Genomic DNA, 19653 nt, shown 5'->3' with positions numbered 1-19653 from the left:
GATACTGTGTGGACATGGTGCCTGGGATGCCCTGGAAGTGTGGGGGCACTTACATGCTCAGAGAAGCCGCGGACCACCTGCCGCCGCTTCAGGTTGGTCTCTCCGTCTAGGTTGGCAGTCTCAATGTGGCACAGCCCATCGGGGTCGCTGGAGGAGAGCAGCAGAATGTCTGCAGGGATGATCTCGTTGCAGCGAAGACGCACAAAATCTCCCACGTGGATTTCTTTCCAGAATCGGTTCACATACTGCTTTTTTTCCCTGGTAAAGAGACCGTCATTAACAAGACTGGCAGGAGGTTGATCATGGTCAGAGCTGAGTGAAGGGCACATGGAGTTCCCTTAACAATTCTTTGTACTTTCTAGTATGTTGAAAATTTCCATAATAGAAAGTATTTTAAAAAGAATATTCATAAAGGCCACATATAGTATGACTCCATTTATAGCAAATATCCAGAAGAGGCAAATCTATAGAGAGAGAGGCAGATTAGTGGTTGCCAGGGGCTGGGGAGAGGGGAAGTGGGGAGAAGTTATTTACTGGGTACAGGGCTCGGTTTGGGGTGATGAAAATGTTCTGGAACTAGGTAGTGGTGATGGCTGCACAACACTATGAAGGCACTAAATGCCACGGAATTGTACACTTTAAAATGGGTAAAATGTCTACTCCAAAGAATTAAAGGCAAGGATTCATAGCATCATTACTCACAATAGCCACAAAGTGGAAACAACTCAAAGGCCCAACAACAGATGAATGGATAAGCAAAATGTGGTATATCCATACTATGGAACACTATTCAATTGTGAAAAGGAAGGAAATTCTGAAACATGGTACAATATGGATGAACTTGAGGACACTATGCTAAGTGAAATAAGCCAGTCACAAAAGGACAAATACTGTCTGATTCCACTTCTATGAGGTACCTACAATAGGTAAATTCATAAAGACCAAAAGTAGAACCTCTCTACATTTCACTGTCCTCATCTGCAGAATGGAGATAAAATAGATGCATCCTCTCCACATCATTCAAGATGATGTAGATAACACAAGCCAGTCACTCAGAACCAATGCCCAACACAGTCAGTTTTCTACACCTGTTAGTTACTATTAATAGATATTTAGATGAAAACGTTATTTGTAAATTTCTTTAGACTTTTTTTTAACTCTGGAAAAATAGGCTAATTAGTCCCACAGAGGGCATTTTTAGGAGTTCCTCAGAGGCAGTTTTGTCCGTTTTTATAACTAAGTAGAGGAACACGGCTTTATCCCAACATGCTATGCTATATGAGGAAATCTTACCAAGAAATCCACTGGGTGATATTGTTGAAGGAAAAAAAACACTAAAACACATTTCACTTCAATCATCACCTTCTTTCTGGTTCTTTCCCCATAAAATGCCGCTCCTTGCCTGCGTGTCCAGACTGCTGAATTAGGGCAGCAATTCTGGATCTCAAGGTGGACCAAGTGAGCTACATCTGACTCCTGAGCTTCAGGGGTGAAGTACTGAGATATTTTTTCCATACTGTGAATCTGAGGGAACCCATGGTAAACTTCCAGGGGCTCCTAGCCATCAGGTGCTCCAGACACTGAAGAGAGCAGTATCCCCTTCCATTTTAAGCCTCTATTTTCTTGTATTCCTCTAATTCAAGATCTTCCAAGCCTACTATGTGCACAGCATAGTTTTGTCATTATAGGGCCAACAAGGATAAATTAGATATAGCTCTGTCCTCAAAAAAAGAAAAAAAATGCAAGGCAAGATCAAACCACTAGATAGCACCCCCTGGGGGCTACAGAATCAAGCCCCCCAATGTGAGCACAAAGGTATTCTTCCTGGGCCAACCTGCACTCCCTACAAGGCCAGGGCCTTCTTCAAGGCTGCTACTCCAGCTGTGACGAGGTCCCAGCAGGCTCCAGCCTGAGGTCAGCTGGCTCTGAGATAAGACACAGAAACAGCGCTCAATCACCTGGTCATCCTGCTCACTCACTGCCAGTCAGACCTCTTCTTAGTGGACAGACAGCCTTGATGTCTGATAAGAGAAACCACTGTTAACCACATTCCTATTTTCTTTCCTAAAGGTCAGACCTTGACTTTATATCACTGTAAGCAGTAGCTCCTCAGTCTTTCTTCCCCATCATGACCATTGGTTGGGTTCCCACAGAAAGTACAAGGGAACTTGAAAGCGTCCGTCCTCTTCCAGAAGAAAGTTTCCAAAAGCTAGGTCACCATTTAGTCACAGAGGAAGGCAGCGTATGCTCTGAGAACGAGCTGGACAGGTTTTGGTGTGATGGGAACTGCCAGGAGACCGGCGGTCTGGACTCGCCCGGGGACAGGCAGAGGGAGGTGACGCCAAGGAGGCGGGGAGGGAGTGCTGTCTGTGCACAGTTTATCTTAACTACATTCCACTTATAGAACTCAACAAAAAGAAAGTCAGTTTCCATCTGCCTTGTAATCTTAAAACATTAGCTTGCCTGCTCCATCAGAACATATTTTTCAAACAGCAACTTTGGTAGAGGCATTTGAGCCCCAAAAGAGATTTCCACCCAGCCCCCACACAGCCACCAGATGCGCCTGGAAACAGCAGGCGATGGGTGAGGAGGCTTCTGGTGATAGTCTTGGGGAGAGGACCCACATGAGCCACGGGGGGCAGAGGAAGCCGGAGGCAGAGTGGCTCCAGGAAGCCTGAGAAAGCGCTGGTTTCTGTGAAAAGGCTCTGCAGCTCACAGGAATTCCTACAGCAGCAGGACCCTGGAAAACCCAGAATCGGGAAACAACAACAGCAGAAAGGAACCCCTTCATCACCTCGATAGACCAAAGATTTTCCCCATGAAAGCCACACACTCCCATCAATTGTGCCAGCTGGAGGGCCCAGCACCAGGCCTGGACCCTACACCAACCCTGCAATGTCCCTGCCTGCTTTTCTCTTATTTATTTTTATCATACATATATACATACACAAAATATAATATATCATATATATTTTATATATGCCACTATATTATATACTACATTACATATTATATAGGTACATATATACATATACATTTATAATATATACATTACACACAACATATATGTATTATATATAACCAGCCCTCCTTTTCATGGGGAAGGTATATTTACTTTTTCCCAGCAACTGTGTTTGGCCATGGGGTCTTTAAGGAGGTAATGAAGTTAAAATGAGGTCATAGGGTGTGGGGCCCTAATCCAATGTGACTGAGTGTCCTTATAAGAAGAGGAAGACACCCCAGGGTTGTGTGCACACAGAGGAAAGCCCATGTGAGGTCACAGAGAAAACCGTCTCCTGCAAGCCAAAGAGAAAGGTTTCAGGAGACACCAATCCTGCCAACACCTTGATCTTGGACCTCCAGCCTCCAGAACTGTGAGACGATAAAGTTCTGTTGTTTAAGCTGCCCAGTCTGTGGCGCTCTCTTTTGGCAGCCCAAGCTGACTAACACCCAGTAACTTCCATTCTCACCACTCCTGCTGGAAGGAGCAGCTCCCAGGCTGCAGCGAGAGAACAGAATGAGCAGCAGAGGACGCGGGTAAGGGAGGGGCATGGCATCAGGTGGATTATCCACATGCATGTGCCCCACACTCCCCTACACATCTGTGCACAGGAAAAGCACCATAGAGAAGACAGAAACAAATCCCGCTGACACAATACTAGAACACTGGCATCCTAATAACCTTCTTCTTAGACTTTTATAAGGAGCAGGTAAACAATTTGGGACTGGCTTCTGTTTCCAGAGTCACTGTGGATGCAGTTCAGGGTGGACAGGATGTGGGACCCTTCCCGTACACAGGAAAAGTCTCAAGAGTGCACACCACCCCACGGCCTCTCTGCAAATTCCTGAATTCTAACTCCAATCAGGGACATGCCTGCATCCCTCCAGGAACCACAGGATGCTCCTGAGACGCATGGGTTGTATTTTTTAAAGTGGTAAGGTTTAAAATCGTCCCAGTCCTCAATGCTATGGATTTGTTTACAGCAATTTTACGAAGTGGCACTGTTCAGTTTGCCCACACCATATTCCTTCTAAGGACAAGTGCTACCCCATGAAGCAGCAGGACTCTGAGATGGCCTGATGTACACGTCCTGCCAGCCCCTCTATGAGGTCGGGACTATGAAAGTGGTGGGAGTCAGTCCTGCAGATGTAACTAGGGTGACCAATCAGTAGACTATGACCCAGTCAGCAGGGAGACCACCTGGGCCTGACAGAGCCACAGGAGCCTTATGAATCTGGGCCTAAGGGAAAAGACAGGGAGTCAGACACTGGAAGTATCAGACAGCAATGGAGGGGCTACATGGCCAGGAACTGAGAGTGGTCCCCAGCCACCAGCCAGCAAGAGCACGTGGTGTCAGTCCTGCCACTGCTGGAGCTGAAGAGTCTGAAGGAGACTGGAAGAGAACTTGAGGCTCAGACAGGACCACAGCCCCAGCTGACACCACCACTGCAGCCTGGCGAGACCTTGGGCAGAAGGCTCCCGAAACCATGAGATAACACGTCTGTGTTGTTTCAGCTGTTCAGTTTATAGTGACTTGTCACACAGCAATAGAAAACTAATATATACCATTTCCTTTCTCTGCTCAGAAGCAGGAGCTACATACTTCTCTCTCCCTGGCGATTCGATCTTCTACAGTGTGCAGCAAACTGACAACTCCACCCACACTCAGCTTAATAATATGCTTACCTGAGAAAAATAACTTCACGGGAGAAGAATGCAGAGCAACACGTTAAAATCCAACACGTTTCTCTCTCTCCACAAAGTGGAAGCCCATCAGAGGGCATGAATACCACATTCAAATGTGGGGAAACCCTGAAAACATGCAGTCTTGAAACATGGGCTGTGTCATAAATATTAAAAACATGGGACATGGTTACTCCACAGGAACGACACCGGCTCTTCCGATTAGCCACAGTTCCCTGCTCAGGATTCCTGCTGGGTCTAAATTCAGTGTTGATCCAAGAGAGTCAAAGGTTATTAGTGAAAAAAGTGTGATATTTCTGAGATGGGGAAAAAAAACAAGGTGAAAAGGAGTAGTGATAAAAATGTCTTGTTTAAAAGATCCAGTTATGAGGTCAAAGGCAAAAGCGAGTCTTTTCTGGGAAAGCCCTGCCACTGGTTTTCTGCAGCACTGCCTCATCTCTCAGACCGCTGTCTGCTTAGCTCTTAAGTGAGGGAGTTAAACAGAGGATCTCAAAGGTCTGTTCTGAGCCTAAAGTAAGCCTTCTGTGATCAATTTTCCTCTTCTGGGAAAATCTGTTAACAACATTTTATAATTAGTCACGCTAAGCTTTGAAATTCTTATCTGAGCCTTTTTTGTCCAAAACAACACAATGCAGGGGTGAAAGAATAAGGACATGTTAGGATGACGAGCGACAAATTTTATTTAAAGAAAAGCAGTCAACAAAATTTTAAGATTCCTTAATTCATCATTTTTGCTCCCTTGTTCAGGGGAGTTAAACTATTTATTTGTACTAGTTATGTGGTTTTTTTTTTTTTGTTTTCTTTGTTTTTTTGTTTCTGCTTTATCTCCCCAAATCCCCCTGGTACATAGCTGTATATGTTAGTTGCAGGTCCTCCTAGTTGTGGCATGTGAGATGCCGCCTCAATGTGGCCTGATGAGCGGTGCCATGTTCGCGCTCAGGATTCAAACTGGCGAAACTCCGGGCTGCCGCGGCGGATTACACGAACTTAACCACTCAGCCACGGCGCTGGCCCCAGTACTAGTTATGTTTTTAAGGTTATTAAGTAAACACCTTCATAAGAGAAGATAGCTGACTTATGGAATTTACAGGCATAACGTTAAGTAGTTGAAAAGCACATTTTTGCTGGGAGATCACTATGTTACTTTTATGTAGCTCTTCATGAATGCAGGGTCAAGGACTACTGCTCAGAAATGTTTTCTTAATGTTTTATTTTTTGAAATGCCTCAGAATCGTCACCATTTCAGCCTCACTGACCCGTTGGGATTCAACGCGTCTCTGCAATGGCTAAGAGTTTTCAACAACGTATTTATAAATCCCTCCAATGTGTTTCATGAAGCTGGGATCTATTTCATAAAACCAAACAAACTTAGATACAGTTTCTTTTAAAAAGGCATTTGCAGGAAATAAGGGAACTGTACTTGCATCTTTAACATGCTGTTTTCAAGTGGATTTGCATTTAGGTTATCAGCTACAATTCTCCCTAATAGTAAAGGAACATTTTTTTCTTAAGTTGACAACAGATTCCAAATTTGCCCACAACCAGTTAACACCCTTGGTGACCCACCACCACTTCTGTACAAGGACAGTCACAATTATTATTGGATCCTCACTGTCCCTGGTCCAACCTGGGCTATGAATCCATGAGTGAGCTGTTCCATTTGTAAGAGTCCTCCTGGGTTGGAGGAAGAGGGGGAGGAAGAAGCACGCTCATTTCTGATTCCACCCACAGCACGTTACTCCTGACTTGCCCTTGACACCATCATTCACGTTTAGTGGCACTGGAGTCAACATAAACCAGTAGCAGGCATTTGCAGTGGCATGCTGCCTACACTGCTGACCATGTCCACAAAATACCACATGCCACATGCATGGAGGTGCCGCCTGCCGGCTTCCCAGGGCCTCTTACAGTTTGAGATGCTTGCCTCTTCTATTTTTTGGTAATTTAGGAGATGAATGAAAAGTCTGAAATGCTTATAACATGCATACACAGTTCATTTTCTTACCCTTACACTATCTAACCACTTCATATGGCCATATTTTATTGTATACTTGCCCATGTTCCAAAAATGTCAGCTTTAATTCAGTTGCATATTATTTTCACGACTACACATGGGAACCCCTTCCCCACCCTCCCACCATTCACTACACCCACACCCTGCTCAGGTGCTCGCCATGGGGGCATGGGGGTAACGAAGGCCCATTTCACTGCCTCCCTTGCTTTCTCCCCCCTTTAAACTTGTCTTTCCTCCAACAACACCAACCAACAAAGGAGTGCGTCTTGGGTTAGGATGGGCAGGAAAGAGAGTGAGGAAGAGAAACAAGAGATAGAGGTTTTTAAGGTTTGAGTGCTAAAATTTTTTAAGTACAATTTAATGCTGAGAGGAAGGACACTTGTTTTGATTAGGCAATCAGGGACTGCTTCCGAAAGAGTGGGCGTCTGAATTTAGATCCTAAACAATGAAAAGAATCTTAGCCCAACCCATACCTCACCCCACTCCAAGGGGACTACTTATACTACAGAGCGGAATTTAGGGAGAGGCTAGAGTGGCAGTGCCCAAATCAAAGACAAGGCAGGGTCAGATCAAAAGAGATCAGGAGACTTGGAAATAGAAACAGCAAAGAAAGGATCAGCCTGGAAATCTGACTGTACAATCTATGTGACTAGACACCACAATAGATTAGATGAGGATGGGCATACTGGTGTCCAGGTCTCCAGCCCTGGTGGCTGGAATGTGAGTGCTACGAACCTCACCCAAGAGTGGGTCTGTTGTGGGAAGGAACAGAGTCTAGTTGTGAGCAATTCTGAGTTCAAGGTGCTGGTGGGGTGTGTGGGGTGGGCTTGTGGGAGATGCCCCTAGCTTTGAAGACAAAGGCAGATAAAGACAGGAATGTGGGGCCCACAGCACAGAGGTGACAGGACCCTACTGTGGACACCATCACTGAGATTAGCAGGGAGAGTATGGCTGGAAGGAAAACAGTGATGAGAGCTATGCATGACTGGGGGACGACGAAGAGTAGGGAAGTGCTCAGGTGGGGAAGCCAGCAGAGGTGGCTGGGCAGACAGGGCATGGCACGGGCTGGGGTCCAGAAGAGCACAGGGTCCACAGAATGAAGGTGTGCCCAAGTCTCCGCGGTGCCCACCCACCACCAAGGGCAGCCAGGAGTAGGAGTCCAGGGAGCCTCCACGCCTCTCCCTTGGTCCTTCCATGGTCAAGTGAATGCATCTGGAAAAAGAGTCATGGAATGTGAGCACACAATCATAGAATTTTTATTTCCTTTTTTGGAACTGCAACTTTCAGTAGCACACACTTGAAAATGGCACACCCATTAAGAAGAAAGGTCACCTTTCCAAACATTCCTGGTACTTCATCTCCCTCCAGACCTGTTCACCACTCAAGCACATTTCCTGCCCAGCTCACGTGAGACTTCAGACTTTTGAAAGACTGAGAAATGTCTTCCAGAAGTGAACCTCCTGTACAAGGGTCATGAAGGCTTAAAGTCTTGGGACAAGTCTTTCAGCCATCACCAGCTGGAGGTCTAGACAGCAAGTCCCTATCAGTATTGAGACATCATTGTCATCTTAATAACAATAACAACAGAACAGTAAGCACAGCTTCCCCTCATACCACTCATTAGGAACCAGGCACTGTGCGAGCATGTCATGTCCTTTATCTCAGGGAGTCCTCACACAATCTGGACACTGTACTCTCACGTACAGATGTAGAAACTGACGTGGAGAGACTGATCCATCCAAAGCCACAACCAGAAAGTGGCAGAATAAGAACCAAACCTGTTTGACTCCAGGGTCCACGAAGCCTCGAGGCGATCTGGTTTAGAAAGCACATTTGATCCGGTGGTCTAAAGGAGGAAAGTCTAGTGACAACTTTGCAAAACTCTAAGCCAAAAACTCTTCATATTTTTCTTGTAAATTATGCAGCCCAGAGACCAATATGGTCTGAAAACAAAATATTGCTATGCCTGAAAAAAGGTGAAAATGCAGACAGTTCCAGCCCTATGCAGTGTTTGACACAGACACAGAATAACAAATTTTGGTCCATTTTCCAAAAGCCCTGCCTATTTGCAAACAACCAGAGGGGCCATGTCCAAGGTCAGAAGTCACCAAATTGTGGTCTTTGCAACAAACTGGGAAGTATGCCCTAAATCAGCCTTGGCAGGTGGAGGGACGAGCTCATCGTTCACTGAGACCACCTGCACCCAGCACCTTCAGAGCCGCTGCAACAGAGGGACTCTGTCTGCCTCTCGCCCTGGAGACTCCCTCTGGGATGAAAGGTGGCTGGTGGTTGTCACTAAGGCAGGAAAGTGGTTTATTCTCACAACTTCAGGATGACTTGGTAGCTTTGGGAAGTGCTCCCAACTTGGGCAGGACACAACTGACACTGTTGGAGACAAGGCTTCGGACCAAACTGCTCATTTTCAAATACGGTGGTTCCACACTACAGGCATCTTACAGGTCACTTCTGCGGAAAGCTGTCCCGTCCTTTCTCAAAAATACCTCCTGTGGAAAATATTTACAAACAGTACTGGTTCTGGAATGATCAATCATTAATAATGATGCCTCACATCTGGGCAGTGCATTGCCAAGGGTCACAAGCACCAGCATATGCACTGTTTCTCTAAGTTAATGACTCAAGTAAGAGGCACGGCCAGAGGAGATGGCTCAGGGCTGGGGGCCTATACTCTAGCACCTGGGGTTCCTGGGCTACAGGTAGGGGTCTGAGCAGCCTCTCCAGGTTCTTCCAGGAGAAACTGTTCTCTGTTAACCTCGAGCAGCCCCTCCTCTGGTCCTAGGTGCTTCCCGCTCTCGAGGTGGGCACCAGACCTTCCTGGATTGAGTGAGGCCATGGTCTCTATTTGGATTTCCCTTTCTATTTTTTTGTGCATGATTTTTTTCCTCGTTTTTTTTTCTTTAGGAAGACTGGCCCTGAGCTAACATCTGTTGCTAATCTTCCTCTTTTTTTTTTCTCCCCAAAGCCCCAGTACATAGTTGTATATCCTAGTTGTAGGTCATTCTAGTTCTTCTATATGGGATGCCACCACAGCATGGTTTGATGAGCAGTGCGTAGGTCTGCGCCCAGAATCAGGACCAGCAAACCCCAGGCTGCCAAAGTGGAGTGCGCAGACTTAACCACTCAGCCACGGGGCTGGCCCCCATCACTGTTAGCTTTTGAGTGAGTTTGACTTTGCCCTGTAAAATCAGAAATACCACCAATGGACATCAAGTTACCTCTTACAGCATGAGCCACTATTCTGTTTTCTTAGAGAGACGAGGTGACTGTTCTCAGTAGTCAAGGGAACCAGGGGGCCTGGATGGGCGGTGCTCACCATAGAGTCACACGGAAAACATGACTGCCTGGTGAGTGTCATTCTGTACTACTTCACTGGCAGACAACAATTAATCTCTGTGAAGAGAAAGCCGTTTTCCAAACATCAAATTGCTTCTGGCATCCTCTGGATGAGACAGGCATGTTACAACTCAAGTGGAGTAATCCTTAGCACCAGGCCCAATGCTTTGGGGAGAAGAAAACATTTCACGGAATTTATTTTTCAGGTGGTGGGCAAATGAAGGAGTGTGTGTGAGGCGAAGAGACAGACAGACAGAGATAGAGACAGGGAAAATTTTCACAGCACTTTAAAAAAGCTCACGAGACTGTAAAATTACCCCAAATTTAATACACAGTCATTACACAACAGGCAGAAAAGGGGAAAGCCCAGAATGAGAGAGACAATGGCTTTAAAGCAGGGTTTCTCAATCTCAGCAAGACAGACATTTGGGGCCATGTAATTCTTCATCACCAGGGCTGTGTTGTGTTGTAGGACACTGAGCAGGATCTCTGGGCTCCACCCAAGAGGTGCCAGCAGTGTGCCCCTCCCCACAAGCTGTAACACCCAAAAGTGGCTCTGGATGTTGCCAAATGCCTCCCGGGGTGCAAAATCGCCTCTGGTTGAGAACCACTACTTTGAAGCACCCGGGACAAACATTCTGGAAAATGGATTATTGAGTAGAGGCTTACAGAAACAATACATTTTAAAAATCATACAGGTGAGAACTCAGCACTGAAACAGAAATGGTAAAATCTGCAGCAGGAACTTGACCCAAATATGTTGTGTAATGTACAGAATGTGTCTTCTTTCTCCCCTAAACTGAACCATCTGCTTCTTCGGTGAGATACGCTAATGGATTCTGAATCTAACACGAAAAGGCAGAGGCAGTGAGAGAGGACACTTGGGGTGATTTTTTCTGAAGTGAATCTTGTGAGAGCAAAATTACTAAAAATACAGTAGTTTAAACTATATGCATGAGATATTTTCTAAAATATTTTCTAGTCCAGATATCTCCAAAAAGCTATATGCACTGTAAGAAATGTCCCAGATGTGTGTGGAAGCACACATGAGCATGGAGGAGACTGCCCAAATGCATCAAGAGGAGTGGAAAACACTGGCCCCTCCGAGGGGAAGTCAGAAAGGACTGATCACTGTCCTGGCAGAACTCTCCCTCAAATGACAAGGGCCTCTCGCTTCTTTAGAAGAATGGGTGCCGAGTTTCTCAGCCCACACTATACTATGCTAGGACCACACAATTATTCACTACAAAGCAACAGTGCATACCCAGAAGAATGAACTTTTCCCAGGAAATATACTAGCTTGCAATAGCAAAATGATACCTAAAAGCAAGACAACTTAGAGACTAATTTGGAAATTTTAACATTGAACTTTTTCTTTTGACTAATCATTTCTACCGCAGACTTTTCTGAATTTCATGGAACATTCTCAAAATATCTCAGCAGATATCACGACGAGGGGATCAGATTCGCCATCTCAATAATAATACTGCCCATTTGTAAAGCATGTAAAACACTTTGGGGGCTATTTTAGAGTTTTCAAGGTAACTTCTTCTACATCATTTCACTCATTGGGATAACATCCCCACAAAACAGACAGAAGTAATATGATCCACATTCTTACAGGAGATGCCCTAAAGCTGGGAGAGGTCTCATGTTTTTAATAATTTTTCCTAAGAGGCTATGAGAATTCACATTTCTCCATCGGTATGTATCTAATACCGGCCCCCGTATTTCTGCAGCAATAGCTGCTTCTTCCTCTCTTCTTAAAACCTCCCTGCCAGTCTGACAGGCAGGATACCACGCTTTACCTTTTATCTGCATCTCCCTGACTCCCAGCCCATCTGACTTGTTCTTCTGAGAATTAACTGCGTATTTTCCCCTCATTTTTTCGACTGTATTGTTTGCTTCATTCTTGACAACTGAATTTTTGAGAGCTTTTATATTAAATATAGTAATCCCTTTTCTGTCTCTTGCCTTGAAAATATTTTTCTCTAAAGAACTATGGTTTGTTTTTTCAATTTTTGCTTGTGGTGTATTTTCTCACATAACAGTTCAAAACTTTTATATAGTTTAATATGTCTGACTTTTTTTAGGCCTGGCTTAAGAATGTCTCCTGCGCCCTTGAGCTGTATGTGTTGACTCTGTTTTTTGTGGGGGAAGTGCAGAGTTCTTTTCTTTTTCATATTTAAATGTTCAAACCAACTGATGTTCATTTTTATATGGTACAATCTAAGGGTCTAATGCTGTTTCCTCCAGAGAGCCAACTGTTTAAACACTATTTATTAGATAATCTTTTTCCCATTGAACTTAAACACCCACTCTAAAATTCTCACATATAATATCATTTATTTGGGGTTTACCTTTTATGCTGAAGCAATCAACTTGCCTTTTTTCAGGTCCACACTATACTAGTCTGACTGCACAGTGTGTCAGCTCAGCTCCACCATGAGGTACCCCCATCTGGGTGAATAAGCCCCTAGGAGGAGCCCCAGCTCAGCACGTGGGGTGAATGCCGGACAGGCTCCCACTCCCCCCTGCAGGGCACCTAGGAGTCACACACAACTGCATGGTGCAGCCCTGGTTCCACTAAGTGGTACCAAAAGTCCCTCCTTTTTCATCTTTTTAAAAATGTCTTGGCTATATTGGGGCATGATAAGGCCATTTTATTCAATCCCAAGAGAACCTCCAGGCAGAACTGTACCACACACAGGCATATTCTTGGAAGAAAACTGGGATTGCACTAGCACTCACTCTTCCACCAGGGCCACGGGAAGCTCTCCATCACCCAGTGCATACATCCTTCAAATCCTTGCCTACATTCTTGCTTAAGTCCTTCAAGAAGACAGTGCTGTTTTTTTTCACGAAGGTTTGAGGCTTCTTGTTAAATTTATTCTGAGGTATTTTACAGTTTTTGTTCCTATTTTCAGTGGACCATCTTCCCCACTTCCTCTCCTAGGTGCTCACTGCTCCCTGAAACAGTCTAAGTAGTTCTTCTCCGTGTGGTCACAAGGCTTCCGCAGCAGCTCCATTTCTGTGGGTATGAGCCCCCCTGCTCAAATCATCTGCCTCTCCCTGGCAGGCAGGCCCCTTTGGAGGAACAGTCACTGTGCTCAGTTAGCATGCTCCGGCTCTGCTCTGCTCTGCTCTTTAAAGTGATGGACGGTGAAGTGGTCCCCAGGAGAGCAGAGAGCACAGAGCTTCACCCAGGCCTCCCTAGTAGCCTCTCCCAGCCTCAGGGGCAAGTGAAAATCACCCCTGGGACTAGGGTGTCTAGTCACTTTTTTATGCACTGACAGGCATCCTTGCATGCATGGAGGGCCACCTTCCCCACTGGAGGCCCACAGACCTCTGCAGGCCCAGGCTTTTTCAAGATGTTCTGCTTTGTGAGACTCATCCCAGGTCTCTCTGACACTCTTCTCCAAGTGCCTGTGGCCTGTGGGGGGAGCCTGCACTGGTGCTCATTAGGGACCTGGATGGAACCCAAGGCCTGCTCCAGGTGCCCAGAGACCCCAGAAGCCACTCTGCTCAGGCTCGTGGGGTTGGAAGGGAGAAGGATTTGTGCTCAGGCCACATTTCCCCAGAGCGCCCTGCTTCCTCTGAATCCGAATTTTGAAAGCAAAAAGACTTCATTGGTGACAAGCTCCCTCCCTCTCATTTGAAATAACAAGGGAACTAAGAGCCAGAAAAGCAGATCAATCTCACTCACTGTGGTGGGGGGTAGGGGGAAGACTGGGTCGGTGCAGCCCAATTTGCCTCTTCCTGCACTGTTGGGAGGTCCTCCTGATGCTTCCTGCAAAGCACCTGCCTCCCCAACCACTACCAGCCTGGGTTTCTCCTTGCCATGCAGAATTAGAAACCAAGCAAGCAACCTCTTCTCTACATAAAACCTTCCTAAAAAAAAATCACCACAATGACATTTTTCCATAACATATTTATTGCAAATGTCCCTAAATTGTGACAGGCTATGAAGAAGCAGGATCACTGAAAGACCTCAAACAAGCACTGCCCCCTCAGAAGATTTAGCCCCTGGAACAGAAGGAATGTCAAAATATGATCAGACTATGCTATGGTGACATGATTTCTTCTTATACAGTTTGTGTGGTGACATAGGACACCTCTGGTATTCACAGCTTGGGGGTCAAATCCCCATTTTCTCCAGTAAAGCAGTTAACAGCAGCAGTAACCTCAGGAAGTTGACTTCACCCAATAATTTTCTGAGAACGATCAACAATGCTGGAATTCAGAACAAACAATGAACTCTGTTTTCCTCCTTGGGTAAAAATATGGTGAGACCGGCCATGCTGACAGTCACCTTTTCCCATGTGCCATGGGCGCCAAACCCCACAAGGCCACATCAGGGTCACTGTCACCATTCTGTCTTTGCAGAACCCCTGTGAGGTGGTGCCATTTCCATCTTAAGGATGAAGATACTGAGAGTCAGAGGGGGTTAGGTTAATTCCCCAAGACTTACAGCGAGAAGTCAGGAAAGCTGCTCTAAAAGCACGCATAGAAGGAAGGCCTGAAACTAAAGTAGCTCGTGCTTCCAATTTTAGATAATTGGGGGGAAAATGCTGACAAATGGGAATTGCTAAATTATAGATGTTCTTGCTTTTCTTTATTTAGAAAAAAAAACAGTATAGTTTTTGTTCTTTGGGAAATTGAGCACATTACAACTGGTTACACACAAAGTGTTCTTTGTCGCCATACAAATGTACAAAGATAAGACGCTCGTCCCTCCTGAGGAACTGAATCAGCCAGGGGGTTCCCACCACCTCAGCACCGAATTGCCGTCACACAGCTGAGCCCACCTCACGGTACCTGGGTGCCACAGACGTGACTGTCACACACGATCCCTCTGGGGGAAAGCCTGCACCGACCTGTCACCTCTGGTCCAATTTAAAACCCGTAATAATGATGAGTCTGGGCCTTCGCTGAAGTCTTCTGAGATGAGGGAGTAGGAGACTCTCCCTCAGCGCTCCTCAGTGATTTGGGATTGAAAGGGCTTGTAAATAGAAACAAAAATTGTTTCAGTGTTTTTGGATTCTGCTTATGTTTCTAACAATTTAAACGTCGCTGAATTACATTTCCGATTTTGGTTTTAGCAATAAGGTATTATCCTTATCACTATTCTTGGTAGTACTTACTCTCCCAAAGTGTGCCAGATAGGTACCAGCACTAAAATTACTGCCTGCAAATATTACTTTAGACATTTTGTTCCTTAACTCTGAATTTGTGTGTCATGAAATCCACTGGGAAAAGTTTGGCCTGTGAAAATAGTTTGTTTCAGAGCTAATGAATATGAGCTGAGCGTCCATCTACCTCGGTCATCTACACCACGACGCTCTATCAGGGCCTGGGCCCACACACAGCAAGCCCAGGCACCTGGACCGTCCTGCAGCAGGGAACCGCCAGGGGGTTTACAGACAGCTTTTCACGTGCACACTCTGTGCTGACAGTCACCAGGGAGCAGTCACCTCTCTTCATACAACCCTGGGGTTCCCACTGGGGGACGTGCCCCCCATAATCACAGATCCAGTCACAGGTGACCCCACGGCCAGGCAGGCTTCCTGGGCATGGATGGAGCCACATGTAGTTTGATAGGTGTTCTCTGCCCAGAACTTGCCTGGTGTCCCACTGAGATGGGCCAACTGGGTCACAGGACAAGCTATCCCTGGATAGAAGGGGCGGCAGCAGTGATTCGAACTCGCCTTGGAGAGGCCTCTACTCCTTCAGGGGCTTTGGAAACTTTAGTAAGTTGGAAATGTTATTTTTTCAGAAAAGAATTCACAAAGCACAAGTCTTTGTAAATTAGGACTCCTGAATGGCATTAGGAAATGCTGCCCCCTAGGCAAGGCAGGGTCTGAGGCCAGCACTGTGGTGGCTCCCTGCTCCCTTGTCCCTGTCCTTCCTGGATGCCTTCCAGGGGCTCTGTGCTCCCTTGAACTCAAGTCTCTCTCTGACTTCTCTATTTTCCGCTAGGTTTTATCTTTTAAATCACGGACTCTCTCCTGATGAAGACAGGATGCTCTCTGAAGGGTGAGCAGGTTGTCAGGTCCCTTCCCTTGGGGACAGTCACCAGGATGGCTGCCCCACAGCTACGATCTTCCCTGCCTCAGGCTCAAGGCTCAGCCTCCCCACCCTTCTAGGGCAGAACGTTGTAACAAGAGATGGCTCTCCTCTGGGGCAGGGGACAGAAACTGCAGGACAGAACACACACAACCCCACCCTGCTCCCACCCTCGGCCAGGATTCCACATCTAGGTCAAGTCCTCCAGGGAAGTCCACCACAGAGGAGACTGAGCATGTGTCACACACAGAGATCAGGCTCACCACAATAAGAAGTTTCCTGAGAACAGAGTTAAATGTGAGACTTGCGTGACTATTACATACTTAGTCTTAAGCTTCCTAAAAACATAACCTTTGCAAAGTCTGTCAGGGCCACACATCTGGGATACAGACTTCATTGGCTGGCAGAAGCCCCCAGTGCCTCCCGTCTGCCTTCTCCCTCTCATCTGCAGTTAATAACTTACTAGCACACCCCTCTATTTCACCGACGTCAGACACTCTTCTGTGGATAACAGCCCGGCCCTGGTTGGAAGGACCAGACTCCAAAGCCAACAAAATCAAAGTACCTTGGAGGAAAATAAATGCTCCTGAGGCACCAGGTGCAGTATGTGCTTCATGTTTCAAGGATCTGGATTCCAAACTAGGACAGTTCCCTCCCTGAGGTCAGTGCTCCCAGGCGAGGGGTGTGGGTGCCCACCTTCCCCGCACCTCCCGCAGTCCCCCTGCTGCCAGCAGAGCTGGAACAGGTGCCCCTAAGGCCCAGGAGACACCACTATGAGAGTCATTTGTTGTAGAAAAGGGGGCCAACCCTACACACTCATGTGGGTGACAGGAGGTGCACATGAAACCACAATGACCCTCAGAATGTGCTTATAGGGGTCAGATCACCCACCACAGCCTGTCTGTGGACATCCTATAGAATGGCTGAGAGCACATCGGAAGGCAGCACGAAACAATGAGAAGGCTTAAATCAGCAGGAGAAAAAAGGGCTTTTCTCCTGCCTGCAAAGTACCAGATTCCCACATGGTGAAACAGCTTCCAGGACCCCATGGCCACAGTGGACTGGATGACACTCAAACACTGAAAACAAGAACACACTCTCTCCAGACTGTGTGGGCAAATCTCGACTCTGTGGGAGCTTCCTGATGCTCTGGCTAGCTGACCCCCACCCCTCACTCAGAAACACACAGCATGCCTCCCACACGCAGACAAGCCGAAAAAGCGACTACACTAGGAGCCCAATAATGCAAACTAAGCCTAGTTTAGCGTGGACAGGTTTGTCCTGCAGCACACTCTGGAACAGTCCCTGAGACTTCCCACCCATCCCAATAAAATCCTCTCTACTTCAAATATCAGCACTCACGGTAACTATTTTAACCATCTATTTCTTATCCTATTTAATTTTTTATCTTTCAGTTTATTACTAGTATTTCAACAACATCAGAGACTATGTGTTTTTACAGAAGTAAAATCCACACATTTCATATCTTCTCAGTGTCTGAATAACTCTAGCTGTCTGCACTACCCTTATGCTGTTCCCGTTTAGAGCTTCAGCCACAAGGCGTGGGATTTGGTGAGTCACTCTGGCTGAAGGGAAAATGCGTTTCCTTTTAGGTAACTACCTTGAGAAAAGAAAGCCCTTTGGCAGCCTCCCTTCAGGAGGGCAGTCTGGCGCACGCAGTGTTCCCAGGGAGACAGGGACTCATCTCACATGCACGAGCCCATATGCTATCATGTGTGCACTGGGTTTGAGGAGGCTACTCAGCCAGCAGCAACGCAGACCCTGGAGGTGGGAACACACACACACAGCATACAAGGGGGTCTGGGTGCCCCTCAGCGGCACGCAAGTGCACAGGTGTGAGGCAGGTGAGCTGAGAAGAGGAGCCAGGGATGGGGGCCAGACTTCTAGGTTAAACCTCCAGAGTAGGCACTTATGAGCTGCGCAGCCAGTCATGTCTCTGACCTCAGAGTCCGCATGTGCAAAGCAGGATAACAGTGATGTCCCTGTACCATGGGTGGTGGCCCGTGGGTGAGGCAACACGAGCCAGGACAGCCTGAGCTCAGTTCTGCACTCAGGGCCACTGTGAACGTGTCTCAGGTGCAAGTCTCTGGGGGATGGTGGTTGGAATGCTGACTCACGTTAACCTCCCAAGCAGCCAACACCTATCACTCTTAGTTCCTCATTCATCAGGCCTCAATTTGCTCATTTTGGTAAAATTGTTCAATAGGGCTCCTGGAGCAGCTTGCTTTTAAGGAAAATACACCTTCTAGCTCTAGAAAGCATCCTGACCCTGATGCCGATGCACCTAAGGCTCACCTGGCCTCCTACCTTTCGCACCATAGGGCAGGAAGGGCACCCCAGTCCCCCAAAGGGAATCCCTCATACTAACCTCTGAACTCCAACGCGTCCTACAGAACACAAAAGCCATCCGTTATTGATCCATCACTCTGATAACCGATCCAGGTTGGTGAGCAGCTACTCACGTGCCCTGAGCCAAAGGCTGAAAACCTCTCCATATTTCAATGGGAAGGATCTCATTTACATTTTTATACCGACACCAGGAACATACGCTACACCCGAGGAGGGCACATGGCCTACTTAGGTTTAGTACCACAGCCAAAGCCACCTTGTTCACCAGAGAGACTTTTTAAATTATTTTTCTGTTTTAAGTCAGAAAAATGTTGCTTTAGGGCCAAGATTTTATTTGGGAACTCTCCATCTGGATGCTTTTCTCCTTAGAACAGGAAAAAATTGGGCAAAATGCACAGTGGAAACACTGGTGTGTGCCCATCCCCACAGGACAGACTGCATTGTCTTAACATCGCAAACACAGAGCTGGGCTTTCCTCGTTTAAAACCAAGAAGACGACCACACTGAGGATAAACGTTGAGGCAGATGCTCTCAGGCCCACGAGCCTCCCTCGCTGCAGGCTGCAGACCGGGGCTACACGGACAGTCTACCGAGTCAGATCACTAGAATAATGAAGCTGTTTCCTACGGCTCCTGTAACACATTACCACAAACCCAGGGGCTTAAAATCACACAAATTTACCACCTTATAGTTGTGGAGGTGAGAATTCCCAAACGGATCTCACTGAGCTAAAATCATGGTATTGGAGGCTCTAAGGGAGAATCTGTTTCCTTGGCTCTTCTGCTTTCTAGAGACGCCCACATTCCTTGGCTCACAGCCCTTTCCTGCATCTTCAAAGCCAAAAATGGCAGCCAAGTCTTTCTCACTGAGCTGCCTCCTGTCTGGTTCTCTCTTCCGATTCTTTCTTCCACCTTAAGGACCCCTGTGATTACATTGGGGTCACCCAGATAATTCAAGATAATCTCCTTATTTTAAGGTCATCTGATCAGCCACCTTAATTCCACTTTACCATATAACCTAAAATATTCACAGTCCTTCAGTATTAGGATGTGGACATCTTTGGGAAGGCCATTATTCTGCCTATAACAAATCAAAAACAGAAGTTTGGTAAAACTGCATTTTACATATGAGGAAGATGCGGCAATAT

At 46.5% G+C, this 19653-nt stretch overlaps 1 protein-coding gene across 1 annotated transcript in view; it reads right to left on the bottom strand.

The window, feature by feature from the left end:
* The window catches only part of ATP10A (ATPase phospholipid transporting 10A (putative)), a 176718-nt gene that overhangs the window by 111001 nt on the left and 46064 nt on the right, over nucleotides 1-19653 (bottom strand). The window contains 1 exon segment of the mRNA XM_046654707.1: nucleotides 54-258. Coding sequence (XP_046510663.1) covers nucleotides 54-258 — 205 coding nt within the window.

Source organism: Equus quagga, chromosome 2 (genome assembly GCF_021613505.1).
Source record: "Equus quagga isolate Etosha38 chromosome 2, UCLA_HA_Equagga_1.0, whole genome shotgun sequence".
NCBI lineage: Eukaryota > Metazoa > Chordata > Mammalia > Perissodactyla > Equidae > Equus > Equus quagga.
This window is presented reverse-complemented; position numbering and strand designations above follow the sequence as displayed.